The following is a 14,646-nucleotide window of genomic DNA, read 5'->3' as shown; positions in this document are numbered from 1 at the left end:
CACTTGTGCGTGTAACCCTGGTACACCATCCCCCCTCAAGGTTAGACGCGCCGAGTCACGGCACGTCAATCAGGAAATTGACTATTCGTCAATTCTTCACGTTGGGAGAAAGAAAACTCAAGCTCATTCCGCAATCACCCACTCCACTATAAATAATGAACTACAATATACTTCTAACCATATACTTCAGCATACCTAAACTAAATTACATTTGAGTAGATATTTTGGATTATAGTACAAAATTTGGTTTATTATCGACTGAAAGGTAGATAATTTGTTTTTTTACCACTGTTAACCATCAACTTATACTTACACTAACTATTACGTTCACCACTTCTCATATTCTACTACACTTGTATTATATACGGATAAACTGGCAACTCCCAAAGTGTAACCTTCGTATGCCCGAAACTAGCAGCTATCATATAATGGATAACTAACCCGACTCTGGCACATGTCAGTGGTACCATTGGATTCCCCGTATACAAAAGCATATACGCCCAGATTTTCATGTCTTCGTTCCCAATATTGGCTCCAATCTTATTTTGGTATAATTGACCCGTCTCTGACACTTGAGAGTAGTACAACTGAATTCATCGTATACGAAAACCTATATGTCCAGATTTTTAGGTTCCGGATACCGTGATCCTTATGTGCTTCCTGACGTTCAGTCATTACCGACAAGTCGTTCAACCAATAGCATAGCTCAAAAAATCGTGCGATCGCAATTTATGTGCTTACTAACAGGTTCAGTTCTCCTTTAGTTTTCTTTATTCTACGACTCGCGGCGATGCCGCAACACCAAGGCAGATCTCTCATTAGCGGGGACGGTAGAAAGAAGGTCAAGCATACCCGCTCCAGTTTCTCGAATCAGCACAAGCTAGAAGTTGCTCAGCACCTTATCAGCTGCAAAGATGTGAAGGAGACGCTGCGTCATTTCTATCCAAAGCTTAGCGGTGACGCCAAGGAGCAGCGCCGCAAACTACTTTACGACTGGCGGTCCAACGTATCGCTCTATGAGGAGCGTTGCCAACTTCCGACTGTTGCTGCCCTGAAGTATGTGAGGGAGCCCGGGGTTGCGACCATACTCCCTCGCGAGGCGGAGACTGCTATTATGCAGTGGATAAATTTACTGCGTAAAGATGGCGTTCCTGTCAGTGCCACGATGCTGCGTCTGAAAGGGGCTGAGGTCGCAGAGGACTTAGGTATTGAAGCATTTGAGGGCTCATGGCACTGGCGGAAAGGGTTTCTACGTCGACACCGTCTTAGTATTCGCGCGCGGACACGACAGGGGCAAGTCACCCCAGAAGCAGCAAACGAGGCCGCTGTCAACTTTGGTATTGAAGTTCAGCAGAAGATGCTAGAGCTTCGAGTCCAAAAGGTTTTTAACGCCGACCAAACAGGTACATTGCTGCTTTCATTATTATTTAAACTGTAGTAGTAGTTGAATGCGCTCATACTAATAATTACTGCTGTATTTTTACAGAAGTATTTTTTTAATATCTACCAAAGGGTACAATAAATCCTTGCGGTTCAAAACCCGTGTGGGTGCGGCATGGAGGGAAAGATAAAGAACCCGTGACTGCTATGCTCTTAGGGGACTCCGACGGGGGGAAATCCCCGCCGTATATGGTTCTCAAATCAAACTGGTCAACTGTGAAAGGTGGGACCAGGCAAACTGGGGAAATGACGCGGCTTTGGTATTTATGTGTGGACGGAAGCGCAAGCTATCATGAAAGACAATGATATTGGGCTTTACGAACGTCCATGGCAACCGGTCATCCTGCTCATCGACGACTTTTCGGGCCACTGGACCCCGGCTGTCAAGACTTACGCTGCATCTATCGACGTGCATTTGCTCCGAGTTCCACCGCCGTGTACATCGACTTGCCAACCGGCGGATATTGGGAACTGGCCATTCTAGTCCTATCTACGCTGCGAATGGGTAAATACCCTGCAGCAGCAACTGCGAACACACTGGATCGACTCAGGCATTCAAATTTAAGCCCCCTTCCCGAACTACCGTGTGCGAATGGGTATGCTCGAGCTGGGCAAAACTTTCAGCGTCGACAATCAAGAACGGATTCCGAAAAGCGCACATTTTAGCGCGGATTGCTGCCTGCGGAGCCCCCGAGTCTAACCTACAGCAGCCTGAAGTCGACGCTATTACTGAGTATGAGCTGCGATTGATAGACAGCTTTGTTAGTGATGTTTCATCGGACGACGAGCTCAGTTTCTCCGACACAGAAGCTGACACTGATGATGTAGATATTTCACTTTAATAATACATTCACGTCTCTTATATAGTTTTGCACACCTCACATATATTCTCTATGCAGGTAACTTTTATGGACATGGATAGACCCACTTCAAATCATGAATTTGGCTGTCAGTAAGCACATAAGGATTAAGGTACATGGCAGCGGGACCCCCGGATACCCATAATACCCACCGCTGTGGGATGGGGCTCGGGCTGAAACCTGGAGCCGCATCGTGTCATGTATGAAGTAGAATAGATGTGTTTAGTTGAAAGTGTATAATTTAGTAGGGGATGTATATGGTGGTGAAAATGAATACAGTCAAACCTGTTTATATGATCCTCTCTATTTGAGCCATGCCGTTTATTTGATGCAGGCTTTGTCGCTACCAAATATTTCACTTAGTTTTTGTATGATCTCTGTTTATATGCATACAAGGTATATGAGTCACATTTTTGGGGACCAAATTAGGTCTCACCTGTTTATTTGATTCACACTGCTCACGGCCACACACTCTTCAAAGCACCACTGCTCAACACTCAAAGCCTACCGCAAGCCTTCTTCGCTCGCCATGTCTCCTCGCACCTGTCTGACGCTAGAACAAAAGCTCCAAGTGCACCTAAAGCTCAAGCAGAATCCTGGCATGAACAACCCCATGCTCGCCGAGTGGATCTACGCAACTTTCAAGGCCCGGGTCAGCCGTGCCACACTCGCCCGACTGCGCAACCTGCCTTCTTCCTACTTCAGCCACGTCGACCTGAGTGCGACCAAGCGGCGCCGAGTGAAATTCCCTCAGTTCGAGCGGGAACTGAGGGGATTTTTCTTTCAGAACGAAGCTAAAACTGCGATGGCGGACGACGTGCTCCTGCTGAAGGCGCATGAGCTGGCGGAGCGCTTAGGCATCGATGCCACGCAACTCCGGCTAAGCAACGGCTGGCTTCAAAGCTTTAAGAAGCGCAATGGGATCCGCTCCCATACGCTACACGGCGAAGGTGGCGCTGTAGAAGCTGATGAAGTGCGAGATGCGAGGCTAGAACTACAAGAGTTGGTGGCGCAGTTTACACCCGAGAATGTGTTCAACTTCGACGAAACGGCGCTTTTCTATCGCTTAGCGCCTAATCGAACGCTAGCTACGACTATTCGCAAGGGCAAGAAAAAGGAGAAGCAACGTTTGACTTTAGCCTTCTGCTGCAACGCGACTGGCTCCGACAAGCTCGACCCAATAGTCATCGGTACGGCCAAGAACCCGAGGTGCTTTAAAAAGGGAGCGGCGATTAAAGGTAAACCTATATTGTACAAGTCCTCCAAGAACGCCTGGATGACATCCGTCATTTTTGACGAATGGCTGCACCTCTTCAACATGAGAATGGCGGCCGCCAATCGCAAGGTCCTACTTCTAGTCGACAATGCTTCATGCCACAAGATTCTACGAAACCTGACTCATGTGACTGTTCACTTCCTCCCTCCTAACATGACATCCGCCGTACAGCCGCTGGATGCAGGTAAATATTTTATCTATATTGTGGTGTAGCCTAAACTAACCAACTCTATTACGGTGATTTTTTATTCAGGTATTATCCGGTCGTTCAAGGCTCGGTACCGAAAGTATTTTGTGCGGTGGTGTTTGGATGCACTTGAAGCTAAAATTACACGCAAGATCAACGTACTGGAAGCTGTTCAATTCTCCATTGATGCTTGGGCGGGTGTGACGCCAACGACAATTACAAATTGCTGGGTCAAGACTCGCATTTTGGGAGGAAAGATGCTAGGAAGGACCCGTGGTGACACGGATTACATTGAGGAGGTATCCAGCAACGAGATGGAGGAGTTAAAGGCGATGCTATCGAGGTGGGAGGGCGCTGTTAGCGCTAGTGAGTATCTGGCAGTGGACGAAGACGTTCCTGTGCACGAGCCAGATGTGCTAGTGGACGAAGCGGCAGGAAGTGATGCAGTTTCGCAGGACGAGCAGGAAGATTAGGAGGAACAGGAACCCGCAGTTCAACCTGCCATTGCTCTGAGACACTGCATGGAGCTGGCTGTATTTCTGCTGCAATGCGGAGAGCAGACTGACAGAGAACGAAGAGCTTTACAGACCGTGACCGCTTTGGTTCGAGAGACTACGGTGAAGGCAAAGCGGCAGCAAACTATGCACGATTTCTTTACGTGCACCACATAATATTTTTTACTGAGTCCATTTTATATGAGTGATTGTAGTAGATGGTCACCAACAGGCCTCATATAAACAGGTTTGACTGTATAGAAAAAAGGATAGTTGTTGTTGAATAGTGGAAATGAGGTGAAATGTGAATAGATTTGGATAAATGGTGGATATGAGGTGAAATGTGAATAACGAGGTTAAGAAATGATAGTAAGGGTGGTAGATAAAAGTGGGTTGTATGATGAAGAGAAAGGAGTTGGTAGTTGAACGAAATTAGTAGATGTGGAATTAAGTGTGGTGTGTGAATTATATATATTACAGGGCGGATGCACGTGCATCCGGGTGTCCCGGGGGTGCCTGGTTCTAGCTGGATCCAGGATCCAAGTGGTGGGAGCAGCCTGGATATGCACTCAGCGCCCTGAATCAGGATGATCAAGGTGCATCCAGGCTGGACCAAGATCGATAACCCTGAAGTCTGCCAGCCTGGGAGCCCCCCCCCCCCCCACACACACACACACAAGATCGAGCCAGTCATGCTGCAAGAGCCGAAGAGGTGCCCGACCAAGCTCGTCGATGCCTAAGCTGCCTGACCGAAGTCCATGTATCCTGAATCGACAACGTGTATCCCGAATGGACGACTCTCCAAACTCCAAGATCTGACCATACAAACCCAAGACATTAACGACCGACCAAGCCGACCGTCCAAGATCTTCTCTGGACATGGAACCTTGAACTCCCTCCCAGCTGTGCTGCCGATCCCCGCTGGATCTTTGCGACTCAACCGACGACAAACCATACTGAAACCAAGATAAAACTTCCAAGACTGCATGTTACGATTAGTGATAGCCTACAAAGATAAGACCAAACAGAGTTCGTTTTCCCGAGGACAGCGCAAGTGTCTTCGGTTGGGGGCCAAGCTATTGAGAGCTGGTTCAGACTCAAAGGAGCCTTGTGACTTCGGTTCTTCCCCTGCATTCAGGGCACCTCGGCTATCAGCGTAAGGGTCGTGTGTGGAGCTCTCATAGTAAGTATCAGATCAAGTTAAGGCGAGTACCTGAGTTGTCGCACGGCCAGGGTTGATAAGCTTTATTTCATATTCTAGTTGGGGTGTTTGTCCTCCGCTTTCTCTCGCCATAAACACTTCGGTCAGAGAGTTAGTGGACTTCGCAATCTCAATCCTAACAATAAATGTATCCACAACTCAGTGAAGTCCCAAACGATTCGAATCCGGGCACGCGCACCAGCTGAGGCGAGGCGGGTGAACGCCTTTTGCCGCCCAGGTGTACAGTGGCCCGAAAAGGATCTAGACTTGTCCCCTCGAAACAACCCTGGACGAGTGCTTGGTGTCGTCCCGGGTGGCGTGTGTTCCTCGTGGAATCCCTTTGGGTGTCGTTTGTCTTAGAACGTGAGACTTGCACTGCATGAGTTGCGGGAAACAGGATAATATCGCTAGGACCAGGAAGTGGAGCCAACGCACACTTCAGAACGCAGCTTCCTCAGCCTGAATCCGGAGAGATAACCTTAACAATACAGAGTTATACACAAATATAAAATACACAGAACCGTCACTTATTCTTTGGTTGGCCCTTGGACGGTGGGGCCTACACACCAGTCAACAAAGAGGGTAGATCCAGGACACTGGCAAGTCCAAGACCCTCAATCAATCGCGCACCACCCTCAATCACGAGGGAAAAAGCCGAATCAATACAAAACACAGTCCTTCCTATCACTCGGTAGCCTATCAACAAAGCACTAGGTGGTGACTACCTCAACCGCCCTAGGAGTAGCTTAATATGAAATGGCAGTGCTGTACAGAAAACATGGCAGTGTTGTACAGAAGACATGCGCGAGGAAGGCCGCGATGGCGAGGGACGTGGTGATGCATCGCGCCAGTCGCGTAGGTCTCAGGGGCTGCCGCCGGAGGAGCACGCGAGCCTGGGCGAGGTTGTCCGGGCTGCTCGGAAGGCAGGCGCTGCAAAGCGCAAGGCGGCCCGCAAGGCGAAGGCCAAGTCGTCTCTCTACACTATCTCTTCGTGTCCCGCTGAATAGGGCTGGTTTGACCATACAAAATGCGATACTAAATTTTCATCCTTACCGATGTGGCAAATCATGTTGCAGAAACTGATAAAAAGTGAGAGACGACCACCCCGTCTATATCGAACTCAGCTATAATCAATGCAAATGAATTAGATGCCAACCGTCCATTACCCCTTTTCATGTCACACTGAAAAATGGACTTTATCAGAAAGCAATTACCACCTGTTTTATATATTGAATTCTGTGCTTATGCTTTTTTACCGTTCTTTTTTGCTGGATTCGTCTTCTTCTCCGCATTTCGATGGTATTTTCAGTTTTTTTGTAACTCCACCTGGATGTTGAGTTAGCCACCGATAATGCAAATATGCTTCGCGTGGGGCACGAAGATATACTAATTTTGGCCCTAATTGAGTGGTAATATCATCTACAACATATGTTTGGATACTAAACCTGAGTTCGACATGGTCAAAAATATACCCTTTGAAAATCTCAGCTCCGTCGACGAAATTCGCCGATTTTCTCTCCGTATAGCGTAGGCAGAGCTACATTGAGATGGCTACGAGCTAAAGAGAACTAAATGTGTATGTAGAAATTGCGTTGGTGGGTTTCTTGTACTAGTGCGTGTGGGATGAAGGGGCATCGTGTCTGCGATTGGGCTGAGTTGCGACTTTGACGTTCTTGTCTGCGATTTGGTTGAGCCACGATATATACTCGCGACCACTACTTATATCCTCTTACCACTATATTCCTTGTGAACGGGCTAGCGACTTCCATTGTCTAACCAACCCTCAACCTCCTCGCCAGGTCTCTTCGGGGGGGGGGGGCAGGTCACGATGCGAATTGTGACCTTCCAGACGAAAGTCCACCGGCGCAAGCGCATACATAGAGCTTCGAAGCTTTTGCTGCTGCACCTGCAGTGCAGCCGCCTCTTGTATCAGCGTTTTGCCAGTCATAGCGATATCATTGATGCTACTGGCTACTCCATCCATTCCAACGACATCAAATTGGGGGTTCGACGTTGACCAAGCAAACTTGGGCAGACTACGGCGCTCTGGTGCCATCAGGATGCTTGATCCCAGTCTCATCACCTCTTCTAAGGCCCCGAAAGGTGTCTGCTCGCCCTCCTTCAGAAAGAATTGAAACTCGTTCGCTCTCTTTTTTGACGCAATATTTAGAGAAGTTGGTGGAGCGAAACGAGTGCAGACATTCGTGCTTAATACTTTAATGCAGCAACTCTACTCGTAACCTCACCAGGCGCACATATTTTGACGAGTAGCGTTCCCCACTTCTTGTATGCGGTTGATGAGGAAACGCTTGGCCATGTCATCTCCTGTTGAAGAGAGAATCCGCTCAAACAAGTAGAAGCGGGTCCCAATTAGAGACTGGCCAAGTTTCCAGTATCTGCATACGACGGGAAAAAACATTTTGAGAGAGCTGGCAGGGTCAAATTTTGTCGAGTCAAAAATGTCTGCTAAATCACCACTGAATTATTTTTCAACCGTTTCGTGCCATCGGAATGCGCGACCAAAGGGAGAAAGGAGGCGCTCGTCACAGGGTGCGACCGTCGTCATATTCTGTTCGTATCGACGAATTGCTGTGGAAATGACATCATTGTTTGCAGCTAAGTTTTCGGGTTCAGATAAAACCCCGAAGCAGATTGCGTGTTGTACACCTTTCTACAGTCCGTACTTGGCATCGCCCAGTTCAACACAGCCAGTATACAATTGTATACCGTCTGAACTTCGTATACCATGTATAATTTTGTGTTGACGACACCAATTTTTCGGTTCAAAACAGTCAGACCCAGTCCTGTACAGAAAGCCCTCGCGATGCGCCGTAACTGTTGAGTCCGGTGGTACAAAAAGAATGGCAGTCAGCCTTGAACGCCGAAAAAGGGTTTTCGGTGCCGCTAGGACTCGGTGAGTACGGTCGCAATCGTAGGCATCGTGCGCCTGCAATATTCTCCTCAAACGCGCCCTCGACACTGTTGTGATAAAGAGCATTGTCAAAAACGGTAACGAAACACTTTCCAATGGGTATTCGATTTGCAAGTAGCGTAGCAAGCGGTGTATGAAGTGATTGGCCTGCGGCGCCTTGTACAACTCAACCCTTCATCCATAAAAATAAGCCCATCGCTCGAAATGCTAATAATCACATGAATACCCATGCCTTTTGCTTGGCTTGTTCATCTACACTACGCGTTCGCCAGCTCTGAAGGGGCAGGGGCGCAAGGAAATATTTCCTATCGTCCCAGCCCTTGTTACATTTATGAAGAGCACGCGCAGAGAGGAAAATGTTGATATATCATTCTAGTACTTGCTTTTACGAGTTAATACTGACTGTTGCGGCGTGTGTTATTTAGGCCCTATCGACGCATGTAATAATCAACTACATGTGGCTACTAGAGCCTGAGTGGTGTGCAAGCTACATGGACAGCCACAAAAGCCCTGAGCACTCGCTAGAAAAATGTGTCAGCGCATTTGCACACGGTAAATTGGTTTTCATGGTTTGGAGTTAAATTTTAATCGATTAATTATTCTTTCAATTGATGTTTGTTTTTATTTAGTTACGACTTCTCAAAAGCCTCAAGAAGCCAAACTTCCGACGGGAGAGCTGCTTGAGTAACGTGCTGAGTTTTCCATTGAACTTTGGATCAAGTACTCGGCATGGTGCCCTACGACACTATTTAACGTCGGTTTACAAACCGCCGTCGTATTAGGCGGGAAAGGCACCACTACAGCATTTGTTTCTTCGAAAACGACCCGCTGCCCCTCCTCCGAAACATGTGAGTCAAAATTATCAAGGAGGAGGACAGCGGGTCCATCGACTTCATGTTTTAACACATTACTCACATAAAAATCTCCATCCAACCGCGTCCATCCAGGCATGTTCCTGGACAGTGTAGTAGTGACCGGGTGGATAGTGTGGCAGCTCGTCGCTGTCGATATCACCGCCGAGCTTGCCTCGGATGATGAAGCGAATTGGCAGCTTATGCCCTAAAACATATAATACAAAATGTGTTAGCAAAAAATACCCGTTTCAGAATTTAAAAAATAAAAAAACTACCATCACCGCGAACAGTAAAGACTGTTGTCATTCGACCAGTGTGCTTCGTCATCTTGGTAATTCGGGCGGGGTCCTTGCGGCCTTTGACAGCCCAAAAACGTGTCGGCGGCATAGCAAATTGATAGTCGTTTCATCCCTCGACGTTGGCGTGATTGGCCCACTAAAAGCAAAAATTAGATCCAAGTTTCAGGGTGTTACAGGAGGCACTGCAAAACAAAAGCGCCTCCGTGCAATTAGAGGACTTTCGGAGCCCCCAAATCGCACGCGTTTCGGATTCACTTTCAGTTCTGAGAGGATTAGGGGGCGAAACTCATCTCAACAGTGGATAGGTTTGAGCAAATGGCCGACTTAGCCCAACAGCCATTTCACTTTCAGAACCACAGCGTACACGAATAGCATGTTCATCGGACCCAAGCTAACCGCAGATCAAGCAGTGGTAGTTCTAAGCCAGGCATGGCTCCTCGCCCGCGGCAACAAGACACGCTTCGCACGCATTATGCAGACTCTCTCGCGCATGCACTGCTTCAGGCTTCGCGACGCTGCCCGTCCGTCGATACCTCTCGTGTCTTCGACGAGATGCTCGATGATGCTGTAGCAAGGCTTCGATACCGTTTCACAGTGAATGGGCTACGTCAACTTTCGTCCAAGCTGCAACTCCCTGTGGATGGCGTAAGAACGACTGAAGGCGACAACGTTCCTCCAGTAGAAGCACTTGCCATGGTGTGCAGGAGATTGTCGGAAGCGTCCAAACTATTTACTGTTGCTAGTGAGTTTGGCAGATCTACAGCAGCCTACAGCAGGGTTTTTGCGGCAACAGTGCAGATTTGGTATGACAATCACAGAGATATATTGTACTTCCACGATGCCCTTATCAAAGAGCGCATCGACAAATACTGCGATGCCACGCATGCTGCAGGAGCCCCGCTTCGTACTTGCTGGGGGTTTATTGATGGCACCAAGCAATGCATTTCCCGCCCAAGTGCTCGCGAAGAACAAACCATTGCAAATGAAAATCTCCAAAGGTCCGTATATAATGGACATCCTAGGCGGCACTGTTTCAACTGGCAGAGTGTTCAAGCTCCTGACGGGATTATAGTAAGTCTTTACGGCCTCGTTGAAGGTCGGAAGCATGATTCCACTCTATTAAGCCTCAGTGGAATTTTGGATGTCATGGCGGAGGACCCAGATGATGCATTTGAGGGTAAGCTCATATACGGGGATCCTGCGTATGGATGCGGTGCCTACATGTGCTCGCCAACTACGATTACCGGTGGATCGAGTTCACGCTGCAACAGCAACATGAGTAGTGTGCGCGACGGGGTTGAGTGGGGGTTCGGGAGACTTAAAATCTTGTGGGAGTTTCTCAACTGGGATAAAAAGCAACGTGTGCGCCAAGCTGCCGTGGGCAGAAACTTTGTAGTGGGTGTCTTACTTTTGAATTGTCATACGTGCTCGCAACCTCTCGGCAATCAAATCTCAATGTATTTCGGCTTACGACCTCCTCCTATCGACTACTACCTTCAGCTCATCCAAGGCGAGCGACAGATCTAAGTATCAGTCTTTCTGCTCACTCAGGATTTTCAATAGAAATTCGTGCATTCGTTTCTCTCTTTCTTCGTCTGCTTTCATCCGACGTTCTTCAAGTGCCAGCTCGTGATCACGACGCTTTGCAGCGTCATCTTGTCCATGTTGCAGCTTTTGCTGCTGTTGTTCGCGCTCAAGTTCGAGTCGCTTTGTCTTGTACTCGTACTCTGCCTTCTCCTCTTCTCCAGCCCCTAAACGAGCACCTGCCAAAGCATTCGTCACAACCCCAAGTTGCTCTCGCTTGGTGATTTTTTTGCGACCACTTGATCGGCTCTTACTTTGAGTATCTCTGCGCTTTTGCGGGGTAACCGAAGGTGGCAGCTCGACACCAGCGGCAGATTCAGCAGGAACTGCCATCGACGCCACTTGATCAGCACCTCCACCCCTGTCATGAACGGCCTCGCGTGGTGAGGACGAATCGTCAAGGTCCTCGTCGTCGTCGTCCTTTGCGAGCTCTCCGATCGCGAGCCGGCGTAGCAGCGCACCTGAACTCTCTATCCCTCGCTGTTTAGCGGACTTTCGCTCTTTTTTCTCAGCTTCTTTTTCATTCCAGTCCTGGATTTGGTTGAGGATATTTTGCAGCAGTACTTCACGCTCTTCATATTCCTCAACGGTCCCGGACTTCCGCATGGACTGGTATTGGTCGGCTTTGAACTGGCTCATCAGCGTAGTAAATCGCGTGCGCATGGCTGGGCCTTGTTTCTTCAGACCGAACGCAGGATCAAGTAGACAATGAGCAGCAATTTGGTTGAACACGTTCATTATTCCGTTGGATGTACCAGCGGGTGCGGTCCAGTGGCGGTAGAGGTTGACAGCCTTTAAAACGATATCGTCAACCGCGGGAAACTTCTGACGCACTGCGGGGCGATCGGGGTCAACGAGTGGAAGGTGATGATCCTCTTGGTCCAGAAGCGTAGCTGTCTGTGGCAGCTGGAGCGCCGGTATCGTCTCCGCGCCTTCAGAGTCGCTGTTGGTACCGGGCTGCTTCTTCGTCTTGGGCATCGTGGCGCTCTTCAGATTTTTGGCTGCAGCGGTCGCCGAAAGTGAAACTGAACGCAAAATAGTCCCGAAACGAGACAAATTTTATAGAGTTGAGATTGCAATAACCGTGTCTATCTCAACTGAAACGCAACTCTACGAGCTTCCGAAAGTCCTCTATTGAGTCTACAATTGCGGCCAGGGAAGAATTAGCGGAAACCACCGTAATTCGTAGCTTCGAGAAAGCAATTCCTAGGTATCCTGAGGTATTGATCTGATAATAGCATCTTATCTTTACAAAACACATGGATAATTTCTGGGTTTTGTACAAATGATTTTTTTTCGTCCAATTAAAACCCTGCCGGGTTTTAATGTCGATGGAAGCTTAATATAGGAGGATACTATTCAGTGTGTCGGCTTTGTAAGTCGTTGTCTGTAGGTCTTTCATTTGATGCAGCGTTAGGTGGCAGTTGTCGCTAAGCTTCTCCACGAGGAAATCGACGAACTCTTGCATCATCTAGCGGTCGCGAGCTCCACCACGCCGCGAATCATGGACGTCGTAGTTTCCCGTCGCTCGGGCACGCTGAACCCAGCCACGTGCCGTCCTCTCCTTGACCCCGTTGGATAGAGCAGCGTCCTTCCAGCTGAGGCCAACCCTGTTAGCGTGGAGAAATCGTGCCTTGACGGCATCCGGGTAAGTTTGCACATAGGTGACTGCAGTGGGATATGAGCGCTCCGGTTCGAGAGAATTACCGAAGGTTACAGAATATGACAACGGTTGACATGGTGGGTAGGTGATCTAAATATAAACGGAAGGGTATGACTGTTTGAACTGAGCCGTAGCCGCCGGTTACCCAGTGAACCTGGTTAGTGGGGTCGATGTAGTTCTCGCCCTGAGTGTTTCGGTGTTAATCGCAAGAAATAAAAAATTAAAAGGACTGGTTGAACTGGAAAGTTGGTGTCGTCAACACAAAATTATACACATTGTATACAAGGGTCGGACGGTATACAACTGTACACTGGTTGTATTGAACTGGGCGGATGCACCGTAAAAGTTGTAGTTGGCGCTCCAACGCATTGCTCTCCTGGATGAAGAATGAGTCCACCAGTAAGCGCACAGCTTCTGCGTAGTCCGTATGGGGTGCCATTTTGCCGGCAAAAGGAGTTGTGGTTACAAACGTACCGGTTCGGGAATGAGACGAACCCCAGCAGCAGCAGGACGATCAACCCACCTCTCGGGGGCAGCATTTGAAGATAAGAGAGCTGGCACAGCTTCTTATTATACATGAGCTGCTACGGGAGGATGCCCCTCGAGACCAGCATTTCGGGCCTGAAAAGATTCGTACGGTTGAGCAGCTGCTGGAGGAGTGGCAGCAGCTACAACGGGAACTAGAAACTGCACGACGGCGTGAAAGCGGGTTACATGTACAGGATAATACTATTCGATATCAAGAGCGTCATCAGCAGCGCCTTGTTCATGAACAACCGGCAGCCCAGCAAGTTGGGGCAGCCAACCATGGCCGACAAGTGTGGTTTCGCATAGCTACAGAAAGGAGCATCATTGACTTGACCGCAGATGAAGACAACGGCACAGTACAGAAAAGAGACACTTTGACTTGACGACAAGAGACGCCCACAGGTACCCCGAACAATCCTTGGAGCCAACATAACTCTACCAGCATTGTTGGGGTCCAGTACAGCCGCGAGGGTGCTCTCCAGGCACGTGTTCGGTGGGAGCCCATCTGGTAACCCCTAACAGCTGCACTGTTTCGCTTGGCCGCACTTTATCTTCACCTCGTAGAATGGGATCAGCCAATGCCACACAATGGTCCACACCACGAGATTGACCAGATTCTGGACTACACCATCGACCCAACAAGTCGTAAACGTCTTTTCGTGAGCTGGAGTGACACGATGGAGCCGCTGACGAATCTTCGACCGGAGCATGCTCAGCGGCTGGAAGGTGAGTTGCGCTATATTTGAATCGTTTATTTAGATTAATATATACTCGGAGGCCCGAGTATAATAAACTCTATATTAAACCAAGTTACGCTTCCTCCTACAGTTGCGCGCACGTGTAAGCTAAAGTAATGAGCCAAAGTAGGCCCATTACAGCACGGAACCGAGAACATACGTGTTGATGTAAACTGTTGTAACATGTCTACAGTGCTTGCTATGCTCTTGATTTAGATTTGACCAGATAAGCCAGCACCTTCACTTCAGCGACAACAAGGATCCACGGGCAAGCGTTAACCCTTTTGCGATGGTTCTGTGTAAAACATGGCTAACTAGCATGTTTTACAAAATCGCTCCAATCAGAATTTTGAATGATAATTTTAGACAGTCAGGGTCGAGGCAGTAACCGTACTAAAACATGGCTAAGAAGCATGTTTTACATTATCTCTCCACACATCGCCAAGCAAGCCTCCGCACCCATTACAACGATCGTCCTCTCCACCAGCACATTAGCACTCGTGAGGCGCCAGCATCCACGCCTTGTCGATTCTCCGCGCTCCGCCATGGTCCACTGCCTCACATACCCGAAGCCTCGAACCGCCAGGCCGG

At 48.6% G+C, this 14,646-nt stretch overlaps 6 protein-coding genes across 6 annotated transcripts; 4 read left to right on the top strand and 2 right to left on the bottom strand.

The window, feature by feature from the left end:
* Positions 1–829: 829 nt before the first annotated feature.
* On the top strand, positions 830–1,000 carry PHYSODRAFT_435671 (hypothetical protein; the record flags this gene model as incomplete). The annotated part of the gene is made up of 1 exon (XM_009541836.1): positions 830–1,000. A coding segment is annotated over one exon (171 nt), but the record flags the coding sequence as incomplete, so codon positions are not given.
* A 120-nt stretch (positions 1,001–1,120) lies between these two features.
* Positions 1,121–3,999, top strand: PHYSODRAFT_392237 (hypothetical protein; the record flags this gene model as incomplete). Its single annotated transcript, XM_009541835.1, has 3 exons — positions 1,121–1,189; positions 3,142–3,760; positions 3,830–3,999. Coding segments are annotated over 3 exons (858 nt in total), but the record flags the coding sequence as incomplete, so codon positions are not given.
* Positions 4,000–8,655: 4,656 nt separating this feature from the next.
* Positions 8,656–8,971, top strand: PHYSODRAFT_536458 (hypothetical protein; the record flags this gene model as incomplete). Its single annotated transcript, XM_009541834.1, has 2 exons — positions 8,656–8,748; positions 8,816–8,971. Coding segments are annotated over 2 exons (249 nt in total), but the record flags the coding sequence as incomplete, so codon positions are not given.
* A 1,124-nt stretch (positions 8,972–10,095) lies between these two features.
* PHYSODRAFT_536461 (hypothetical protein) lies at positions 10,096–11,070 on the top strand (the record flags this gene model as incomplete). The annotated part of the gene is made up of 1 exon (XM_009541833.1): positions 10,096–11,070. The coding sequence occupies one exon, from the start codon at positions 10,096–10,098 to the stop codon at positions 11,068–11,070; it is 975 nt and encodes a 324-aa protein (XP_009540128.1).
* Positions 11,071–11,073: 3 nt separating this feature from the next.
* Positions 11,074–11,865, bottom strand: PHYSODRAFT_536456 (hypothetical protein; the record flags this gene model as incomplete). The annotated part of the gene is made up of 2 exons (XM_009541832.1): positions 11,074–11,365; positions 11,519–11,865. 2 exons carry the CDS (start codon positions 11,863–11,865, stop codon positions 11,074–11,076), a joined length of 639 nt encoding a protein of 212 aa, XP_009540127.1.
* Positions 11,866–12,598: 733 nt separating this feature from the next.
* PHYSODRAFT_308251 (hypothetical protein) lies at positions 12,599–13,329 on the bottom strand (the record flags this gene model as incomplete). The annotated part of the gene is made up of 3 exons (XM_009541831.1): positions 12,599–12,880; positions 13,100–13,166; positions 13,265–13,329. 3 exons carry the CDS (start codon positions 13,327–13,329, stop codon positions 12,599–12,601), a joined length of 414 nt encoding a protein of 137 aa, XP_009540126.1.
* Positions 13,330–14,646: the final 1,317 nt, after the last annotated feature.

The sequence above is a fragment of the Phytophthora sojae genome (genome assembly GCF_000149755.1).
Source record: "Phytophthora sojae unplaced genomic scaffold PHYSOscaffold_39, whole genome shotgun sequence".
Taxonomy (NCBI): Eukaryota; Oomycota; class Peronosporomycetes; order Peronosporales; family Peronosporaceae; genus Phytophthora; species Phytophthora sojae.
This window is presented reverse-complemented; position numbering and strand designations above follow the sequence as displayed.